We start from the raw sequence: 22,410 nt of genomic DNA on the forward strand, positions 1-22,410 counted from the left end.
ACAGCAGCCAACCTTCGAAATTTGCACTTCTCTGAATTTTGCAGTCCAGTTCTCCAGGTGAGTAATATGTGCAAAATACATATATTAAAGTAAATGGTGCATAAGAATGCACATTTTTAAAAAAATAAAAAATAAAATGCATAAATGTGTTCAAATAGAGGAAATTGCTTTGCAAAATATTACTATTATGTAAAAGAAATGTAAACATGCGCATATTAGAAGAAAATAGCACTAACCTGAGGACTTTTTTAAAAAAATTGCAAGCTGGTGTGAAAGTGTGGGGAACTGAACTTTAGATTGGAAAAAATGTGAAACTGGGAGATTCTGGTGTTGATAAATTTGTCTGTCCCTAGTTTAAGGTGATATTATATTTTCATTTACATCCCAAATAATCAAAACTCTACCATTTATTAATTTCTTGGGTTCAGGGAGGTCCCCCACAAACACGATAATGATATGTGTCTGCATGCAGGGATGGCTCAAGTCATTTTTTGTTTCCTAGGGTGAAATACGAGGTGATGTTTCCACACTCCATGTACAAAAGCCTGTCAGACTGGCAACTGACTTTTACTGCAACACTGGGGGTGTGGAGTGGGAGGGACAGGCACAGTTTTGGGGAATGCCCAGCCACAATGATGCTCTCTCTCACATGACTTTGATAAGCAGCAGCACAGAAAGAGACCGCACAGGCTTGGTCTCTTTAGAAAAGAGAACAAGGCTTCCCTTCAGGAGAAGCAACAATCTTGAGAGTGTGAAGACAATGCATGGGTTGACTTACTCAGTTTCCACAGTGCATACCAGAAGGACTTCAGAGCTACTCGTTTATAGAGGTGATATAAGGATATCCTACTTCCAAGCTAAAAGTGAATAATATCTTTTGGAGTGCGTGTGGGGAAGTCTTGTGGTAGAAGACTGACATTATATTGTACCAGGTATAGACTTAATCAGACATCTGGTGTCTGGACCAAGTGTGCCAGCAGTAGAATAGGGGGAAAGGACTGTCGCCGAGTGTGGCAACATTACTTCAAGTTGCAGTTCGCACCCAAATAGCTGTATCTACAAACTCTGGCCACGAGGAGGCAGTATTTAACACATCTTGTGATTTTGTGGAGCTGTTCTTAAATATTGTTGTTTTAGTACTCATCCTTAGAGTACGAAGGTCCCCGGGCAGGTACAGTTTAGAACAGGTTAAAAGCTTACAATTAAAAAACACAATCACAAAAATAGGGTGGGTCCTTAAAATACACACCTTGGGTGTCAAAGGACAGAGTAAAGAAGTGTGTCTTCAGCATTTGCTGAAACCTGTATAATGGAAGTGCTAAGTGCACCCCTGTGGGAAGGGAGTTCCACAACCTAGGGGCTGCCACAGAGAATCATAATAATAATTCAGCTGTTAACCTAACATGCTGATTCTCAAACCGTGTTCTGTGGGAACTGTGACCTCTTCAAAAACCTTATCAGGGCGGATCAGCGAGATCAATAATTGGAAGCAAACTTCCCTGAAAGAAAGCTTTCCAACCACTACAAATCTTCCCCTGCAATGCACAACTCACAGATGAGTCTTGCTAATGTTTGTTCACAGTTCACACAAAGCAGCCAAGACTGTCCATGAATCTTTACTTCTTCCTTCTTTTCTTAATCATCATTCATGTACATGTCGGAAGATTATGAAGAGATCTATGGATGGAAAGCTTTCCATAAGTGCAATAAATCAATCAATAAATAACTGATTGCTCACAAGAAATGTCCAGGAAGAACATAAATTTAAAAGTTTATTTTTAATAGCAGTATATTTGTATTCCTTTATAATGAGAAGATCCCAGTACACATACATCCATTCAACAATGCTGTAAGTAGCCAGCTGCTGAAAAAAAGTCGATATTTTATTAAAATGTTATAGTTTTGTCACTTTCAGATGGATGTAAAGCCACAGACACAGCCAGCTTTCAACGGCAAAATGCTTAACACTGAGGACTTCTGAGGTATTGGTAACAGCATTTACAAACAAATATTTACAAGTGGTTGTGTGTGTGTGTGTGTGTGTGTGTGTATGTGTGTGTGTGCATCTTCACACATTTTTCCCAAAGGCTCAGAGATCACACACATAGGTACCGTGCAATCCTATGCAAGCCTACACAGAAGTAAGCCCCACTGAGGTTGATGTGGCCTATTCCCAGGTAAGTAGGTACAGGATTGTCTTCTAAATACAAATTTAATTTCTATGAATCACATTACTCCTAAATTTGTGCATATACGTGCACATAAGGTGTGGCTTTGCAGCAAGAATAATGGGTGGCGAACTGCCCCCTAAAAAGTTCAATGGAAGTTCTCATTTGCTCCAAGGAGGTCACTGTTTCACCCTATGATTAAATATATAGGGTTACTGATGAAGAAAATACTGGTCTAATGATATGTGATTCCAGCCATGTGAACCCAAATCCACTAGGAAAAAGCAAATGTGACAGAAACAACCGGCTAAGCATTTTAAATGTGTTTTCTCATATAATTACTTATAAATGGAATTACTGTGAGATTAATTATAGACCTGATTATTTTGTCAAAGAGTTCAACTTCCGATTTACACACATAAAAGTAAAATCAGGATCAACATACAAAAGTTATTTGTGCAGTTGTGGGAAATCTTGTACTGGAAGCTAATCAGCCAGCAACACTAAGGGCTAATGGTGCAACCAATTCAAAGGACAATGAAGTACTTGATCCATGGTTGTTTGCACCATAAACTTTATAATGAGGTCTTTTACCTTTGGGCGCTAGGTGTCTTCAAAGCATAATTGTCATTTGGCTTTTATTTGTATAATAAAATACATCTTCCCCTTAACTTTTGTCATTCAGCCTCTCCATTGGGATGGAAGCATGTATGGAATGCAATTATTGTCGAAGGACATGCCATAAACCTTCATCATTTGAACTCTTTCTTTGGACATTTTTGTGTGTGGTTGCCATGTAAAAAAAACCTACATGTGTAACCATTTAATTTATTTTTTAACACTCTAAGTGGTGGACTCCAACTTCCATCAGCCCCAGCTAGCATAGCCAATGGTTGGGGATGATGTGATTTGTAGTCCAATAACATTTGAAAGACCACAGGTTGTGGAAGGCTGACTTATGGGGAGATCAAAGAAGGTTTGCTTGTCCTAAAACTACATTTCCTACCACAACTGCTTCATATGCTAGAGAGTCTTCTTCTTGGGATGGTGGGCCCTGCTGCATTTGTGGGTTGCAATTCCCTCCTGATCTCCCTGTACCCAGATGCCTGGAAATGGCAGCTGCCATTCACCCAATTTTTCTGACCCTTAGTTTTGCAACAATCATTTGCACTGGGAATCGGAGGCGTCTCACTTTTCGAGTCCAGAGAACTTTGGTTTACGCTTAGACTCCCTGCACTTTTGGACGAATAATTGTAAAGCATTTTTAGGAAGGCCGACTTGGTATTTGTCTCTTGCTTATACTGTATGATGTAGCACTTGGGGAGGAATGTACAGCACAGGATCCCATAGTTGGATATTAAAATGACAATGATTTCCACGGCTGGCAAGTACTTGCCAAAAGTAGTTGTGTAGACGGGGATAAACGTAATCCACGCAATGAAGTAGATTAGCATGCCAAACGTTATGAATTTGGCTTCGTTGTAGTTCTCAGGTAGCTTCCTACCTTTAAAGGCGCATATGAAGCATATGAATGCCAAAAGAGCTATATAACCCAGCATGATCCCCAGGGCTACAGCCGAACCCTCGTTACATTCCAGGATAATAACTCTCCGGATGGAGAAGTTCTCATCCACAAAAGGGCTTCGAACGCTGATCCAGACAGCACAAATCATGACCTGAATCCCCGTGCAAAAGGACACGATGGGAATGGGCTTGTAGAGGCCCTTCAGCCATTTTTGTAACTTGGGATCAAAGCTGAAGGCCAGCAGGATTTTCAGAGACTTAATTAAAATGCACGAAATGCAGAGTGCAAAGCTGATGCCAAAGAGAGCTTGCCGGGTTTTACATTTGTACGCCATGGGCTTGCCGATGAAGAAGCCTGTGCTCACAAAAGCGAGGAAATGACAGAGAAGGATGACATAGCAGACAGTCAAGCCGCCCGATGCCTTTACAACAGGAGTGTCCACGTTTCTAGTAAATATTATGATAATGCTGCAAATTAACACAATTCCAAGGACAGAGAGTACCAGTAACAAAATAGCAAACCAGTCATTCCAGTTGAGGTACTGAACCATCTTCCTATAGCACCTCGAACTGTTCACAGGGGCCCAGTGTGTCCTGTTGTTGCATAAAATGCAGTAATCCATATCTGTGCAGAGAGAAACAAGAGACTTCTTGACAACTAGCCCCTAGCAGTGCTGTGCATCTTATTGAAGAGATTAGGGCAATTTAATGCACAATTGTGGTCCATTATAATGAACTCATTTTGTTTTGAGAGCCAAATCATATTATTAGCAAACAACTGCATTTATAGACTGATCAATAGCCTATCTTTGTGAGCAATGTAAAAATATATACATGCATATAGAAAAATAATACAATCATGTTAGATCCATCACATTCAGTATTTAACATGGGGCTCCCCATGGGTACCACAGCACCCTCAGATGCATCTCTTGGCACCTTCTAAAGCCCATTTCCCAATGTTGTTTTAACTAAGGGGTTTTTGGTCTTTGTGGTGTTGGGGGTACCTATTTTTTGGAGGGGGTTTTGCCTGTTTTTTATTTTTATTTGGTTTTTGAGGGGTGCATATGATTTTGAGGTGGTGTCTGAGGATCACCAGTTGTTACCCTGTGAAATGGGTGTTCTGTGGTGCCCACAACAGTTTATTAGATTTCCAAATGTGCCCTCAGGTAAATCAAGTACCCCTGATTTAAGTTAATGTAGTCACACCGAAGCCAGGCCTTTTCAACTGGAACTGGGATTCAGGTGTTCCAGCAGAGGACTGTTGCCCATGCCACTTAACTGAGTCACAATGACTAGAAACACAGAGCACTTCACTTCAGTGCTTTTTCAGAAAATGTACTTTAGTTGGATTGTGCATGCGAATGCAGGTTGCTTTTGTCTGCCCCCCACCTGCCACCCCACAATTTCTATGGTTCCTGAAACAATCAACAATATATTTGATTCACAGAAAAATACATTAAAATTAATATTCTTAAGTAAACATTCTGTTCTGATTCCACACCTGATTTATTAGTGTAATAGTTTTCGGGGCAGCTTATACACTCATAGCAGCAGGTATGTGGGCTTGCGGAAACTTTCTTCACCTGTCCTGGGCTGCATTTGCTGGAGCATTTGGACTGAATGTTCTGCAAAACAAAAGAGGCAAACGAAACCTGGAGATCTTGCATGTTAAAATAATCAACAATGACCGCTCTCCCATCAACCGGAGGGCACCCTTTGTGTGGCTGCGCACAGCACCCCAATCTCTGAGACAACGGCAGAAGTTCCTGGTCCGCCTCCCCATGTCACAGCCCTTTGAGGTTCCAGCCAAATCTCAGTTCTAATGAACCTATCTGTGGTGGGGGGAGGCGGAGCTCTTTGCGTAGTTAAAAGGGGTGGGAGCCTACCTGACAGCACACAGTTGGCTCCCCCGTTAAAGAAGCTGAGGGGAGTCACTGGCCATACACTGAAAGGTTGTCAGTGCACTCTTCTATGTTGCGGTGAAATGGGGGTGGGCACTCTGCATAAACAAACTTTTGGAAAGTTTGGAACTTTCATTAGTCGTGTTGAGCTTAAGTCCCATTGATTTCAGTGGGTCTACTCAAATCATGACTAAGTCTTGATCCAAGTTTAAGCACGCATGACATATGCAAATTGTGGGTCTTGGGTGTACATTCAGCATGCACACTGTATTTTGCAAATCACACAGCATCCACTTGCAGCTTGCACCAATTCCTGCCTATTTAGAATTACAAGCTCATCACAACCGACTTATTGGATAAAATGCTGTTGGTGTAACCATCACATTAATACCATTCTGTTCAATAAGTCAGTTGTAATGACAACCTCTTCTGTTTTGTTTCCCCAGTTTCTGCTTTCCATTCTTTCAACCATAAAATTTGAAAACAAGAGGATAAATACAGAAGTGTTTAAAATCCCTTTGGTTTTATCTGTGTGCCTCTAAATACCTTTAGATTCAGGAACTCCATTTCATCTTCCTCATCTGCAAAGATGAAGTCATCTTTCTCAAGGTCGTACTCTGCTATGTTGGAAATCACCATCCGCCCATCAATTTCCTTCCAAACCAGCACATCATAGCCTGTGTTGATGTCTCCATGAGAGTCGAAATAGACTTCCCTTTCATTGTCAGTGAACCTGATTTCTTTCAGTTCTTCAAGCAACTGCAGGGATAAAAGTGAATAGTGATGCAAATCAGTGCTTAGGGAAAAGAGATGGCATATAGTAGCATTTTATAGAGAGGCAGTACAATTCAAAAACATATCAGAAGAAAAAGAAATGCTTCCAGAGGCCAGATCACTTCACTCATTATAATCATATTTGGGCAACTTGAGTTTTATCAGTTTGCAGAAAGGATTCCCAATAAAAAATGACTGTATAATTACTTGTTATGTGACTAATCTCCATCAAAACTGATCACGGTGTGACTGATCTCACCTCTTTGCTGATGTGTTTTATTCCCAGATTCATCCTTCCTGAATATTTTAGAATGTCCAGATTCCATTTTCCAATTTGGAATCGTGTTTATTATGGGCATGAAAAGCAGCTCTAAGAATCACTTGTGAAGCTGCTTTCCCACTAACAAAGTAGAGCTGGAAAAGGATCATTCTGGGGAGAAGTTGTCAAAGTGTTGAATATTTACATTTAATAGTCTAACGTTATTGCCCTATGGCTATTGCTTTCAAGGCACAAGAGGTAAGGTGTTTTTTTTTAAGTACTCTGAAGTCTAATTTCATAAGCAAAAGTTTAAAATTGAAGACATTCAAAATGAAGAAAAAATGTATCCAAATGTTTCATAAATTTCCTATTTGTGTATGACATTTCATTTCTCCTCTGCTAAAAAAATGTAACCTTGTGGTCTGGGAGTGGAGGAGAAATTAGATTCAGTTCTCATTTAAAGGTGAATCGGAGAACTGAAACACAGCTATCCTTGGGAATTTGCACTTTTCTGAATTTTGCGATGCAGTTGTCCAACCAAATAATGTTTACAAAAAATGTATATATGAGGGGAAAGTGTGCATTTAAAAATGAGTATGTTAGTGAAGATAACAAAAATGCATCGTATCAGAGAAAATTGCTTGCAAAAATGTGTACATTAGTGAAAAGTCCATACTGATGCTGATTTTAGAAATAAATAAATCACAAATTGCACCAGAAACATGTAGAACTGAATTAAAGTTTTCTTAAAAATGAAAATCTGAGAGAACTGAAATTGATAGATCCTTCTACCCCTTAGTATATCTTTCCCTGAAAAAAGAAGTTTAGGCAACAACAAAAATCTTTCCTCTGTCACAGAAGGTCAAAGAAAGCTAAAGGGTCACATGCAGTCATGGTGCTTCAACTTTGTTTATCTTAAAATAAACGTTGGTTAACTATGTAAAAAATGCAGAAGAGAGTACTGCTGCCCAGGTCCCTAAATAAAGGCGGTCAATTCTCATTTCTTTGCCTAATGTCCCTCTCTAGCTTTGGCTGCTTCCACATTGGGCATTTACTGCGGAATGGGCACACTTCATTCACTCACTTTTTATGGGGCACCTGCACAGTGTCTTGAACAAAATATCATGGTTTCCCCTGTTCAGCTTCTGTTTCTTTTCAGAGGTCAGGAACATCAGAGTTCTTTTTAAATCAATAGAAAAGCTGTGTGATTTCTATTCTGGTCAATTGGATCGCTCTGTTTTTCAGATTGTCCTGTCTGTCCTCTCTTGGAATCAACCTCACCAGTTTAACACTTCCCTTTCCAAATAGCATTGCCTTTATATCTCCTTTTTCCATCTAAATTGCAGCTGGGGATGGCAGAGAGGGGATAGGGAGTGCTTATTGTTCCCCACAGCCCAAGGTCCCAAATAAAATTACCCGCTCCTAGGCCAGGCCCAATACATTTTTCTGCCCAAGGCAAAGGGCAAAATGGTACCCCTTCATTCTACATATAGAACCTGACTGGACTAGCAGTTAAATCTTACTTTAACAATAGCAATGTCTCCTCCAGTGCACCTGAGGACAGCAAGCTAGTTTAGGGCTCACAGGACAGGCCCATGGCACTCATAGCTGTACATTCCCAACAGAGGAGAATGGCTGGGAATCCCACTATGCCCCTTTCCCCAACAACTGCTGGCTGAGGTACAATTCACACAGTGGTTTAACAATTAAGCCGTGTCCCTTGCTTAGCACATCGTTATATGCATTCTGATATTGATAATATTATATGCATATACATTCCTGGTTTCCTAAAGAAAGCAACACACAAACACATTTATGTATGTATGTATGTAAATCCTGATGTATCCATTCTTACAAAATTATGCTTCAAAAACATAGTTCCACAGGAGGGTTGACTCATCTATGTAAACCACTTTTAGGTATTATATAAATTTGGTGAAATAAATATGTTGTGCATATTTTTTTGCAAATGATTTCACATTGAATTGCGCAAGTGGCTTGGTCATAAGTGGGCACCCAGTACAGGAAGAGGTCTGGTGCAGGGCAATGCTCACTCAGATCCATGTAAAACATATTATTCCTCCATCCCTAACTCAGACTGAATATGCTGTGGGAGGAGATCTGCAATACTGTATAACACTAACAGAAATACTGGACAGATCTTCTTCACATGGAGGGATCTGGGAAGCCCGGGGGTGGGGGGGGGAGACTTGAAAGCACCCTCACCACACAACACAAAACCCAGAATGTTTTGGGAAAGCCATAACAGTAACATTTTCATAAAATGGATATCAATATATGTGTTGTAATGATGTGATTTTAAGAATGTCCTCTGGATACTTAGGTAAAGAAGAACAACATTAGTTGTGTGTCAACACTAGAGCAAAAGATTCTGATTACCACAATATAGTCTCAGCACTGCAGCAATGTCTGATCCCAGACCCCACATGACCCTTCAGCATGAAGACTCAAAAACCCAGAGATTCATGCATATTAATACGCTCACCGGATCAACGTATCTCAAACAGTGTCAAAATGAAGGTGAGGAGATTTGCAGAAGGAACAAAACCAGCTGGTTGGGTTTGTTCTGGACAGATGTGGTCTTCTTTATTACAAATATTTATATGCTGCCTATTGTGAAAACATCAGGGTAGTTTACAACACGAGTTGAAAAAACAGTGGCAATAAAATAAACCCTGCAGCATTAACAGGCAGTACAAAACAATTCAGAGGTGATATGATAGCCACCTTCAAATATCTGAAAGGCTGTCACATAACCTGCTGTTCTGGAGGGTAGGACCCGAACCAATGGATTCAAATTACAAGAAAGGACATTCCAACTAAACATTAGGAAGACCTTTCTGGTGTTATGAGCTGTTCAGCAATGGAATGGACTACTTTGGAAGGTGTAGACTCTCCTTCATCTGGGGGTTTTAAGCAGAGCTTGGATTAACATCTCTCTTGGATGCTTTAGCTGAGATTCCTGCATGGAATGGGGTAGAACTAGAACCCTCAGGGTCCCTCACAGGTATACAAATATATGATTGTATGAAAATTAAACTTTTAAAGAAGTTATGGGGAAAGCTGCCATCAGTAACCAGCACAGGCCTCAGTAAGGTTTCAGCAGGTGTGTTGCCCTGGGATTGCAATTTTATCTCAACATCCAGTTCTCCCCAAGATTAAGCAGAAATAATTGTAAAGAAGATAACAGGATTGTTGGGAGGGAATATAAAATAAGGGATGGAATACTTTCTGAAAAGTTTATTAATGTTTTTTTTTTCTATTCTTGAGCAAAAAGTTTGTTCATGAAGCATAATGACCCACCTGTATGAACTGGCTTTCACTTTCAGGGGTTAAGCTTGGATAGGTTTCAGCTAAGATTTTTAAAATCTTGTTGAGACTTTTTGGCAGTGATTTATACAAATGTTAAAGTTTAAGTCAAACGTATCAAATCTTTAAGCTGCTGCAACCCCTGTAGAGTAACAAGGATGAAAATGTCAAATTGTTCAAGTAATACCCACTTGAAGTAATGCCCAATGGTTTGTGTTTGGAAATGTTGGAAAGGAAGGGATGAAAAGTGCGGAAAAATATGTGTAATAAAAATATGTTTAAACCATACCTCCCAAGGGGCAAAAGCATATGGGTCTTTGCAGTTTCTGGCCCTGCACTGATTCCGAATGGCATTTGCAATTGCATACACGGCTAGCATGGTGCTATGGATAAATCCTGGTTCGATGTTTGCAATGAGAAATTCCTCTCTCCGGAACTGGTTACTTGGTTTAGTGCGGTTCTGTAGAACTCTCTCAACAGAGTAATTACCAATGCACTTGCTCAAATCTTGATCATTTATATGCGAGCATGCTGCCATAAGAGTGTTGTATTCCATTGAGAACATGTTGTTTCCATTGGGGGCTGTATGTAGATTGCTCAAGAAGTCGTGGAAAGATGACATGTTGCCACTTTTGAACGTAAATCCAACCACTTTCCCCAGGCGACTGATATTTGGAATGGTGCTAATCTTGACAGCTGCTGACCAGTTATCACTTGCAATCCAGGTCTTATTTATGTTCCTCTCAATTGCTTTTCTGAACAATCTCATTACGTGGAATTGCCTGAGAAAGACAACAATGACGTTTACCCTGGTTTCCTTGACAATCTTCTCAAGAGCTTGATTAATTTTGCCATGAATGGTGCTGTCCGAGAGATAAGCTGGCAGCATTTCTTTAAATGCAATGCAGACATTGTTTGCCATTGCCTGTAACCCGAAGCTCTCCACAGCGAGGCGCCCAAAGTCATCGTCGGTGGCTATGATTCCAATCCAGTTCCACCCTGACCTGTGGATCAGTCGTGCCATCGCTTTCGTCTGATAAGAATCACTAGGCACGGTGCGCAGAAAAGTTGGGAAGCGGACTTTATCACTAAGGATTTCTGCAGTTGAAGCGTGACTCACCTGCGGAGATGACAAAACAGCCTTGTTATAGACACAGGGAACAGCTCTGAGCAAAGACCCAGGGTTCAAGTGCTTAGAAGCATCAAATAAGCTGTTGCAAAGGGGGAAGCCAAGATGGCTATAATTCACTCTCTCAACTCCTGGCGCATTTTTTATCTAAGTGCTCTTACGCTCCAACAGATATATGTAAGTTTGAGTGAAATGCAGCATGGTGGCCTCCTGCCACAGACACCACCAAAAGCTGCGAGCATGCTGCCATAAGAGTGAAGAAATAGCCTTCTCCACTTATGGGCCATTGCAACACATTTTCTGGGCAGGACCCCCAAAGCATTACCACCATTTCAACATTGGGAATATCATGACTGAAAAGAGAACCCTGGTGGATCAAACCAAAGGCCTAGCTAGTCCAGTTTCCTGCTTTCACACTAGCCAACTTTACACAGCCACCTTATTGGTTTCAAGCAATGCACTCCTCCAACAAGGGTGTTGGAGGATTCTGGTTTGCTCTACCTTTGAAACTTACCTGACACACACACACATCCCTGCAAAACAACAACCCATGCATGGATTGGACACAAAAATGTGAATTAGAGTGCATAATCTATGAGCTGATACGTGAGTCCAACAACCTAACAACAATACAATGACATTACATTATGGACATTATGGACATTATGACATATGGTTGTATCCTGAGAGCATTTAAAAATACTTTTTTAACTGGATAAACATGGTAAAGTTACTAGCTGTTCTAAGCAGTTGATTATTTAAAAAGAAAGAAAGTAAGAACAATGACAATCTTCTAACCCCTCATAAGTACAGTGGACACTCGAGTTGCGAACGTGATCAGTGCGGGAGGCATGTTCGCAACCCCCAGCGTTTGCAACCCGCAGCGCAGTGTGTGCGCACATGCGAGTCGCAATTTGGTGCTTCTGCGCACGTGCAGAGTGCGATTTAGCGCTTCTGCACGTGCGTGAGAGCTGAAATCCAGAAGTAACGTGTTCCAGTACTTCCGGGTTTGGCGCGGTGCTCAACCCGAAAACGCGCAACCTGAAGCGTCTGTAACCCGAGGTATGACTGTACCCAGTTTTTATTTTTAGTAGAATTGTGCAGATTTGAAGGGTATTTTTTTTTATCCACATGTAAATGGGGTAGCATAGATTCTTTCTGTACATAGGAAAAACTGACAGGATGGAAATAGGCTGTTTCATCCACCGCTATCTTTAAAATGCATATCCCAGAGTAAGGATGTCCAACAGAGCATGCACCACTCTCCTTATCTGCATGGGCTGAATCCAAGAGAAGTTTCTTCTAACTGAACTTCAGCTGTATTTTAGGCTGGTAGCAAGACTTTGTACTTGCCTGGAGACGCAAATGAACATATTACTTCATCTCGCCAGGCGAACAGTAGAGTTCAGATAGAAATGTTTTCTCAGATCAGTGGCGTAGCGTGGGGGGTGCAGGGGGGGCCGGCCGCACCGGGCGCAACATCTGGGGTTAGGGCAAATCCATGGGTTAGGGGGCGCAAATCCACGGGTTAGGGGGCGCAAATTACTTGCCTTGCCCCGGGTGCTGACAACCCACGCTACGCCACTGTCTCAGATTAAGGATTTTCAAAACCTGCTTCTTGAAACTCTACATTTGCTTTTTTAACTCATTTCATGCAGGTCAGAGTGAGGTTTGGTATCATGGCTGGCAGCCAGTACCCTGCATGACGCCCCCCCCAAACACCAACACCACAGAGCCCTATGCAACACATAGAGATTCTGTGGCTGACACTCAAAGAGATATGGAAAGGGTTACCCAAGGATAGGTCATCTGAAAAAAAACACACACACTCATTCTATTGAATGAAAACATCTGGGCTAATGCAGTGTTTTGTTTCTACATACCATTCATACTGTCGCTACAGTTTCTGTTCAGTTTGAAGATTAACTGTGCACACACTATATCTTTAAAGCACATCCAAAGCACATTTCCCCACTGGAAGAATTCTGCGCATGGTGCTTTACCCCACACAGAGTTACAATTCCCACCAAACCTTAAAATCTAGCGCCCAAAATTCTTTGAGGGGGGAAATGTTCTTCAAATGCACATTGAAGATATATTGTGCACTCAGCCCATGCCCCTCCCCTACCAATTCAAGCAGGAACACACGAGGCAGCTGCCATGCGGTGGCTGCTGTTAATTGCAACATGTGGTACGTGGTGACAAGAAATCTCTATTCAGCGGCTCACCTTACAGACTGTGCAACTTTCTCAAAGCTTTCATTGAGGCAGCGAGGAGGGCAGATATCTTGTTGTGGGGTAAAGTCTCCTGATCTGATAGTGTGCTGCATATAAACAGCTCAGCACATGACAGAACCAGTATGTGGCTGCCAGTTGTGATGTGTGCACTCTTGGAGAATCTTAAAACATGTTTATGTTCATAAATCTTTATATGGTTTTGTTAAGTCTTTCAATCCAGGGTTTTGTGTTTCTTTTAGAATTGCGGTTCACTGAAATATAAACAGCTCGCAACCACATATATGGGGGGGGGGGGAATCAGTTGGCAGGTTGATTACTGCAAATGGGATATTAAGTCATTCAAGCCTGACTTACTGCTAATCCCTACATGTGTGTGAGCATGGTGGGGGGTGGGTTTGATGTTTGTTTTGTTTGCCTATGCACACATTTGCTATCCTCCTTGGCAGCTCCATAGCTGCGGCACCAGGGTGAATCAAGAAAAAACAATCAAGGAAGATGAACAAAAACCTGTGGTGCCAAATGACTTTGTCAGAAGATGCAAAAATGTTGTTGGCACGCAGCCCTGTTGTTTTTTGTCAGATTGCTTGTGGAGATCACAAGATTGTGGAGATTGCTTGTGGTTGAATTGTCGCTCACCTCAATAAACATGCCTTCTGACATTCAGAGGGCCAGTGCAACAGGGGAGGAGCCTAGGATCTTGACCATGTGCAAGGGAACACCAGCATCAAGAGTCTGGTTTGACTCCCAGCTGGTGGGTGGCACACCAGCCTCAGTTTGAGCTGGCTCCTCCTCCAGTTCAGAACGATGACAGTCCCCTGGTATTCTAAAGCAGTGGTGGGGTCTCTTCAGCCCGCAAGCCTAATTAGCTGCTCCCGCCCCAGCCATTTTGGCCAAGCCATATCTACCTATCAAATATGACATCATACATATGATGTTTGGTGTGGGACAGGTAAAGAACTGGCCGAAAGGGGGACTGCAAAGAAACTGTGCATCTGAATCAAAGACTAAGGCTTAGTGCACAATTACATAGAAACAAGCTACACTGCCAGGGGGTCTCACTCTGTGTGCTGTCTTAGGTCACTGAAACTCCTGCTCAGTCAACAACAGGTTGAGTGATTCCACTGAGCACCAAAGGTATGTCAATCCCATCAAAGTCTCATGATCCACATCACACCAAATTCATGGAAATAAAGTTGTGGCGTTCTTTCTTTACCCCATGTTAAAATATGATAACCAAGAAATTAGCATATTGTTTATTTAGTACTCTAGAATGTTGTCCCTTCCATGTTGATATATACCCACCAGCCAAGCCATCTTATAATTATATTCAGAGTCCTATAATTTCATTAAAACACTTCTCCTGTTGAAAGCAAGAAGCTCTTTTTATAGTGACTTACCTGTGGTATAAGCTGCAAATTCAATACTCTGGCAACCGACATAGATACTTCTGAATAGGTGGCACCTATGACAGCTTTGACTCTGGGCGTATAGTCTGAATAGTTGCACCTGAATTCCACAAGGTCTTTTGAGGCATTGAACTTGGACAGGAACCTCAAAGCTGCAGCCATTGCCCTGGTGACCTCTGCACAGGTGTCATAGATTTCATACCCCAATTTAATTCCAGGTAAGAGTGTAGAGTTGTTGATTGTTTCTATTGCATGGACCATTGCAAGGCTCTGAAGAAACACTTGAACTTCAAAGCTGTCAAGAAACACATAAAGTCCGTTATCGTTATGTCACCCAAATTCACTTCACATGATACGAAATTAATATGTGCAGTGTGCATATGTTGAGAGTGTATCCACCATGGAAGGTTATGACATTTTGTAGTCTTTGAAATTCATGTCAGATCTCTAGAGAAAGATGGCGCCCCTCCCAATGCTGTTAGCTTACACTGCCCCAAACCTCAGCTCTCTCTGTGTGTGTGTCTTTCTCCTCCATACTGCTTCTGTTGTTTTTCACTCACAGCTTAATAAGGATGAGTCACACCCCCAACTGTCTCCTACCCTTTTGGGCCATTGACCTAACATAAGATGTGTCTGGAATCTTTGCCACTGGTGACAAGGAGCATCTGCAGTCATTCTGACCTCATTAACTTTCTCTCACCTCCTCCATCTCACAACACAAACACACACACACACACACACACAGTATCAAGAAATTGGTCTAGCTCATACTTTTCTTAAAACAGTAGCAGCTTTTTCTGTACAAGATAAATGAGCAGGTTCATAGACATTAAACACATAAATGTTGAGATACATAAAAATACATATAAATTTAAAAACCATTTTCAATTCTGCAGTTTGCCTTTAAAGGTGAACCTACCTAATTCACACAAAACAATATGAGAACTGAAAAACAGGGCATCCTGCGAAATTTGCACTTCTCTGAATTTTTCAATGCATCTCCCTGCCAAGTAATGTGTAATGCATGCACTACAGTAAAATAAGCATAAAAATGAATACGATTGTGAAAGTAACATACAAAATGCATTATATTGGGTAAAATATCAATATTTGTGAAAATAGCAATATTTGTGAAAATATGTTTTACAAAAATACATATATTAGGCAAAACTGCACACAAAAAGTGTGTATCAGGAGGAATGCTTATTAAATTTCATGTTGACTTTTTTCAATGCAAACTGACATGGAAATGTGGAGAACTGCACTCAAGACTGGAAACATGAGAAAGTGTGAGAAACCAAAACTGACAGATTTGCCCATCCCTACGTATGAACTCTCCACAAACAAAATGGAATGATTTTTTAATAAATAGTTGACATTGTCTAATCTCCTTAGAAATAAATTTGGATGGATGCTCAATGCGGCTGTCATCTTGAAGTGATCCCAGTCTCTTCTGTTGCTGTAATTTGTAAGATCCTGTCTTAATCTCACTACTGGAGCATGCCTCTAGGGTGCACCAATTGGAGGGGCCTTATCCCATCCAGTAACACATTTGTGAGACACCTATGGGGTAAAGAAGTCAATAAAATATATTTCCTTGCCCAGGTCTCTGCACAATGGCTGCTCTTCCAGCAGAAACATTTCCAAGCTTTCCCTCCTGCTCTTTCTCTTCCATGGGCACAAATGGGATGAAAAAAGAATCTGTCAACAGTAATCTGCAAATGACCATTCATTCTCACTTCCATCATGCACTGTACCCCCACAACCTTGCATCAACATCTGCACATTCTTTCCCCTCCCTGCATTTGTGGGACTTCTCTTCCATTTCCTTGCCCCCTCTTGCCACCATTTCCAGGATCCTAGACAGACAAAGCCTCTTGATTCTTTGCTACAGACTGCAAATCTTCCCAGTTAAGCCCATCACCAGCTCATCTGCTTCCTGCACCCTCCTCTTATCCATGCCTAACTGCCTACTCCGTTGCTGGGCTTCTGAATATGTCCTGACTACCCTGGCAACAGCCAACACTAAACTTCTCATGTTGAATTTCTATATGATGCTTAGACTAGAGGTTGTACTTGGGAGACGTCCAGTCTGTCTGCTCATGCTTACCTTAAAGTCAATGTGAGGTTACTACTACTACTGAAACAACTTGAACTGCTGCTACATGCTTCATTATGGCTGAACCACACCAACCCAGAATTTCTCTCCAAAGAAATGCAGTCCCACTGCCAATACCAGTTTTGATTTTTTCAAGTGATACAGTGTTCCTGGGTTGCAGTGGTAACCCAGGTTTGGTTTTTCTTTGAGTTTATTTTCAAATTCACAGGTCAAACATAGGTAGAGGGATGGCTTAACATCCCAACAGGCAGCCAAATCCACTGCCCCACATCAGATTTCCAGAGAGGGGCACCTCCCTCCAAAAACACACTTTTCAGACATTGCTGTCTCCCTGGCTCTCTCTGTGTGCCCCACTCAGAGTCTGTTGTCTGTTGTCCAATATGCTTCTGTTGTTTTCCCACTCATATCTAGCATGGCCCTTCCCTCTGGCTGAAGGAGAATGAGAATGAGTTCATCTTCTCCAATCATCTCTTAACCCTCTTGGGCAATTTACCACCAATTTCCCTAATAGAAGATATGCCTTGAAACTTTGTCATCAGCTATCAAGTAGCATTTGCAGTCATTCTGGGCCAATTACACAACGCTCTCCTACCCAAACCCCAAATCTCACAATACCACATATGAAGCTGTGCTGTATGGAATCCAGGGAAGGGCTCTTCAAACTGCATGTTGTTGAGAGGGGGCAATTTTGATTTGTCTTGCTAACTGTCTGGCCCCACAGAGCCCTACATTTTAAATAAGGGAAGGGACAGGAAACAGAAGGTACAAAGGAACCTGCCTCAAACTGAGTCAGACCATTCATCTCTCTCGATGTCAACAGCAGCACTCTCTCTACCTGAGGTGTAGAGGTCAGGGACTGAACCACTGTGCTTTACCACTGAGCTGCATCCTTAGGAGCCTTCTGTAACTGCCCTACAGTAATTCTGAAAGATTTACCTGTTTCTTACACAATTAACAGTCTCTAGCTATCTTCTGCCCTACCTTCAAGGGGTACTGGGGGACATACATAGGAGCCAACTCCTAGGGGCCAAGGTCTCTTTGGCCCCCCAAAAAATATTTGAGTGGGCTGGGGGCACCCAAAGTTGATGGGTATTACTATTTAAATGTTTGTGTGCTGCATCTTGTGATTATGTAGGGCAGGGCTTACCTGCCCCCCTCAATAATTCAAGTTGGCATCCCAGGTGGCATACATGACCCTTCCCCCTCCATACAGTACATGATTGGGACTATGTTAGACTGCAAGCTTTAGTTCAACTGGTCCATTTAGAGCTTTTGACAATTTAACTGGGGAGAGGTGATTTTAATTACATACTGGAATACATTTTAATTAGTAGGGTTGAGTATGAAGGTTATACCTATTTACTTTTGAGTCTTTCTTGTTCTGATGTTTCAATATATACAGCAGTTATGAAAAACTGCCTTTCCTTTTCACAATAGGAGTTGGAGTTTTTTGTTATGCTAAGCTGTTATCCCAAGCATCAGTCAGTAATTCAATAAGGTATCTATTCGGTGATTTTAGTGATACACACATATATTGACATATAATTGATTTGTTTGTTAAAACTAAAAGAGGACAACTTACATTAAATGTAAACAGTAATTATGAGTTGAATACATTTCTGGATTACTTATACAGCCATCCTAAAAGCAGTTATGCTGCAATCCTGAAAACACTCTCTTACTGAGTAGTCACATCAGTTTCATTTGGGTAACATCAATGTAAACAGTCTATGGACAGCAGGTTAATTGCCTTTTTGCTGGCACTGTCAAAATGTTGACACAACAATGCAGTGTAAAGTCTACAAAGTAATGAAAGGACTGACAAGGAATGATAGAAAGAGATTCAGCTGTACTTTCTGAAAACACTCATGTTTTGTGTAAAAAATGCTCTCTATTTTTTTATGCCACTACAGTTCAAGCATATACAATTCCACTCATAAGTAAGTCCCACTGAGTTCAATGGGATTTACTCAAAGGTAAGTGCCCATAAGTAAGTCCCATTGAACTTAGTAGGGCTTTCTCATGAGAAGACATTTATAGGTGTACATTGTCAGGCTTTAGCATGGCCAAAGTGAAAATCTTGGATACTGTGGTATAACACAGAAGAAATCCAATATACAGACTGGGTTCCAGTTATGTACTATGTTTTATGCCATATTACTATGTGGTGTATGGAGGTAATAAAAATGCAGGGGTTGGTTATATACCATAAAAGAGGTGCAAGTCAATAAGACACTAACAGTGGAATCCTATGCATGCCTGTTCAAAAGTCCCATTACATTTAATGGGATCACCTTCCTGATAAGTACATATAACACTACACAACAAAAGAGATAGAAAGTAATTGCAGCCTCTCACAGTCATTCACATTAGATTTTCCCCAGGCATATCAGACACACACTTTTCATTGCTGATACCCTTTTAAGAAACAGTGATTTAAAGATTCCAAAAATTTAAAGCTTCCCCCCATCCTGCTTTTCTCATTTGCTCCATTCATGTCCATGTCATCCTGCTCTTTTCATTCTCCTGATATAGTTGATATTATTACTCACCCGGCACAATTGGCAATCACTGGCTTGAGGGGGTTTTCTTCTGAATGCAACATCTTGCCATGAATTGCAAACAAGCCTCCAATGACAACATCTCCCGGAGAGCTGGCACCCACAAAGTCATCAGAATTCCGGCAAGACTGCCCGATATTAAAGCATATCAGGAAGAAAGGCATCAACAAACCAAATATTGCCATGTTTCTGTTTCATTTGATCTTTAGTTGCCTTCAGTCAATTAGGTAAGCAGCCCTGCCAACAACACAGTTCCTATTTCACCTGTAAACATCAGCAAGGCACAGGGCTGTTCTGGGAGCCAAGCACGCCTTAACCAAATGCTGGTTACCAGCTCAGACGGGTCATGCTGTTTAACTGATACCACTGGAGGACTTATGAGGGAGGGAGAGGTCTGGGGAAAACTGGGGGGGAGGGGGTGTATAAAATAAGAGTGCACAACTCAAATCACTCCAGAGGGCCACTGTTTTTTACAAACTCAGGAGAGCTGTATCAGTAAATTAACTGGAGAAGGATTTTGGTGAAGCTCTATATTTTTGGTCCTCTTCATAATACACACTCGCTCCCACTCTTTTATGTAGGTTTGCAGTACCCACATTCAGAGTACCTCTTGTCTTTTTTTGTTGTTGTTTGTCTCTGCATCTCCATCTCTTGTTTCTCTGCACCCCGTTGCACACTCTTCTGTTGCATCTCATTTTCTGTCATGCTATCCCCCGCACTCTTTTTTAAAAAAATATTTTTATTAAGCAATTTCAGCATAACAAAATATCAGTCCAAATAATCAATTACATGATTTTCCCCCATCCCTCCCCCCCAAGGACTTCCTTCAGCTCCCCTCTTTGATTTCTTTGCACATATTGTTCCCTGCATGTTGCAAATTTATACATATCCTTCCCTTATCTATCATGTGTTCATCTAATAAATTTGTGGATGTTTATTCAAAACCTTCCAAGGAGTCCAGATTATTTTGTTGTCTTTTTATAGCTATCCCCCAGACTCTTGCTTCACCCCACTGGCCCCTGTGCACCCCATGATACCTACTTTTCTTTCTCTGTGCCTTATCTCTCAGGTTGTTCACACACACTGTGCATTTGAAACACACACCCCTGGGAATTATACTGGGAATTATAGTTTGCCTCTGACAGAGCCACAGGTCCCAGCATGCTTAACAAACTACAGTTCCCAGGATTCTATGGGGGGGTGCTTTAAATATATGCTTTGTTTGCAGCCTTGGTTCCACCCCCTTTTCTTCCTTTAATCTCTTATTTTACTCTTGTCTTCATCCTTATATCCATTTCTTTTCATTGAATCATGCCCAAGGCTGAGAGAGCTTTGAGTTTGGCTGAGGAGACTCAGGAGGAAGGAAAGGCTTGTATTTAAAAATTTGGGATTCTGCATGGAACTGAGAAGCCATGATGGCTTAAGTGTTTTTTCAAAGGTCCTGGCAAATTCATGACAACTGGAGACAATGACATGCGCTGCATTTTGTGTGCCTCGGGGCTCGTCCCCCTGGTGCTAGTGGCAATAAGGGCTGGGCTGGCACGGTGGGCTCCATCCACCCTCTGTGCCCTGTCTCCCTGGTGCTGGTGTGCCCACCCCAAGCACCAGCAATCTATGCTCCCCCACTGCCTCAGACCGACAGTCTGAAAAAGATATAACACATGAGGGGAAAGGGGATTTGAGGGATGAGAGGACAACAAGCTCAGGCACCAGTTCTTAAAGTTACAAGAGCAGTGGGCAATATCCAGAGCTGGAGGACAAGGCAATTCCAGCCACTAGTTTTTCTGCAAGACAGCTGGCTTGGTGATGACGATGTTTGTGGTGGCTCTAAATAGAAGGCAGGGGTGGAATATGTTTGCATGTGTGGAACTGCCGTGCCTTTCCTGGTAGGCGGTGGGGGCAGAAGCCCCCATCGCCTATCAGGAACCAGATCCTACCCTGCATCCTGATATGGCAAATGGGGATGCAGGCTGGGACTTGGGCTGTGCCATGGGGTGGAGCAGGTAGGCTTCCCTCAGATCCACCCCTTGTCCATTTAAGCAGCCCGCACCTCTTATTGTTGGTCTCTTATTTATATGGGTTGGGGTATGGCGAGCCTGATGCCTGGTCCTGCAAGTGTGCTGCTAAATGACCACTACATCTGTACTCTACAAACTTTTCACAACTCAAGCAGATCCTGCAGTATAAAAAGGATTTGGGGGGAATCAAGAACTGCTTATACACCATTTTCTGTCTTAACTCTTACAACAACATCACTTGGACAAAGTGATTGCTGAATGCATTCATTCTTCAACAGATTTATGTTTTTCACTTGACTTTCCATTATCATGCTCCTTTGCCTTAGGCAGATAAGCAGAGCTTCCCAACAAAGACTCAATGATAATATTAAAAAATGGATTTTCCATGGATTGTTTGAAGTGCTGAACAGGAATCATAGAATCATAGAATCATAGAGTTGGAAGAGACCACAAGGGCCATCGAGTCCAACCCCCTGCCAAGCAGGAAACACCATCAGAGCACTCCTGACATATGGTTGTCAAGCCTCTGCTTAAAGACCTCCAAAGAAGGAGACTCCACCACACTCCTTGGCAGCAAATTCCACTGTCAAACAGCTCTTACTGTCAGGAAGTTCTTCCTAATGTTTAGGTGGAATCTTCTTTCTTGTAGTTTGGATCCATTGCTCCGTGTCCGCTTCTCTGGAGCAGCAGAAAACAACCTTTCTCCCTCCTCTATGTGACATCCTTTTATATATTTGAACATGGCTATCATATCACCCCTTAACCTCCTCTTCTCCAGGCTAAACATGCCCAGCTCCCTTAGCCGTTCCTCATAAGGCATCGTTTCCAGGCCTTTGACCATTTTGGTTGCCCTCCTCTGGACACGTTCCAGTTTGTCAGTGTCCTTTTTGAACTGTGGTGCCCAGAACTGGACACAGTACTCCGGGTGAGGTCTGACCAGAGCAGAATACAGTGGCACTATTACTTCCCTTGATCTAGATG

General features: G+C 41.9%; 1 protein-coding gene across 2 annotated transcripts; it reads right to left on the minus strand.

The window, feature by feature from the left end:
* Positions 1 to 1,746: 1,746 nt before the first annotated feature.
* Positions 1,747 to 19,661, minus strand: GPRC6A (G protein-coupled receptor class C group 6 member A). 2 transcript variants are annotated; one of them, XM_083605738.1, is made up of 6 exons: positions 19,403 to 19,661; positions 14,723 to 15,026; positions 10,249 to 11,079; positions 6,143 to 6,355; positions 5,197 to 5,320; positions 1,747 to 4,317 (listed from the first exon to the last, which is right to left on the minus strand). In XM_083605738.1, exons 1-6 carry the CDS (start codon positions 19,594 to 19,596, stop codon positions 3,185 to 3,187), a joined length of 2,799 nt encoding a protein of 932 aa, XP_083461864.1. In that variant the 5' UTR covers positions 19,597 to 19,661; the 3' UTR covers positions 1,747 to 3,184. The 2 variants fall into 2 exon arrangements, with proteins under 2 accessions (XP_083461864.1, XP_083461865.1); XM_083605739.1 differs by lacking the exon at positions 19,403 to 19,661 and adding an exon at positions 16,842 to 18,232.
* Between the last annotated feature and the right edge of the window lie 2,749 nt (positions 19,662 to 22,410).

The sequence above is a fragment of the Podarcis filfolensis genome, assembly GCF_964270895.1.
Source record: "Podarcis filfolensis genome assembly, chromosome: 3".
Classification (NCBI taxonomy): domain Eukaryota; kingdom Metazoa; phylum Chordata; class Lepidosauria; order Squamata; family Lacertidae; genus Podarcis; species Podarcis filfolensis.

What these genes read in the sequence shown, in the direction of transcription:
- GPRC6A (XM_083605738.1), bottom strand. Translation starts at nt 19,596, where the DNA reads ATGGCAATATTTGGTTTGTTGATGCCTTTCTTCCTGATATGCTTTAAT. An exon ending in ATTTGCAGCTTATACCACAG is followed by an intron (nt 11,080 to 14,722) that starts GTAAGTCACTAT and finishes TCATCTCCGCAG; the next exon opens with GTGAGTCACGCTTCAACTGC. An exon ending in CTATTACACTAATAAATCAG is followed by an intron (nt 4,318 to 5,196) that starts GTGTGGAATCAG and finishes CTCTCTGCACAG; the next exon opens with ATATGGATTACTGCATTTTA.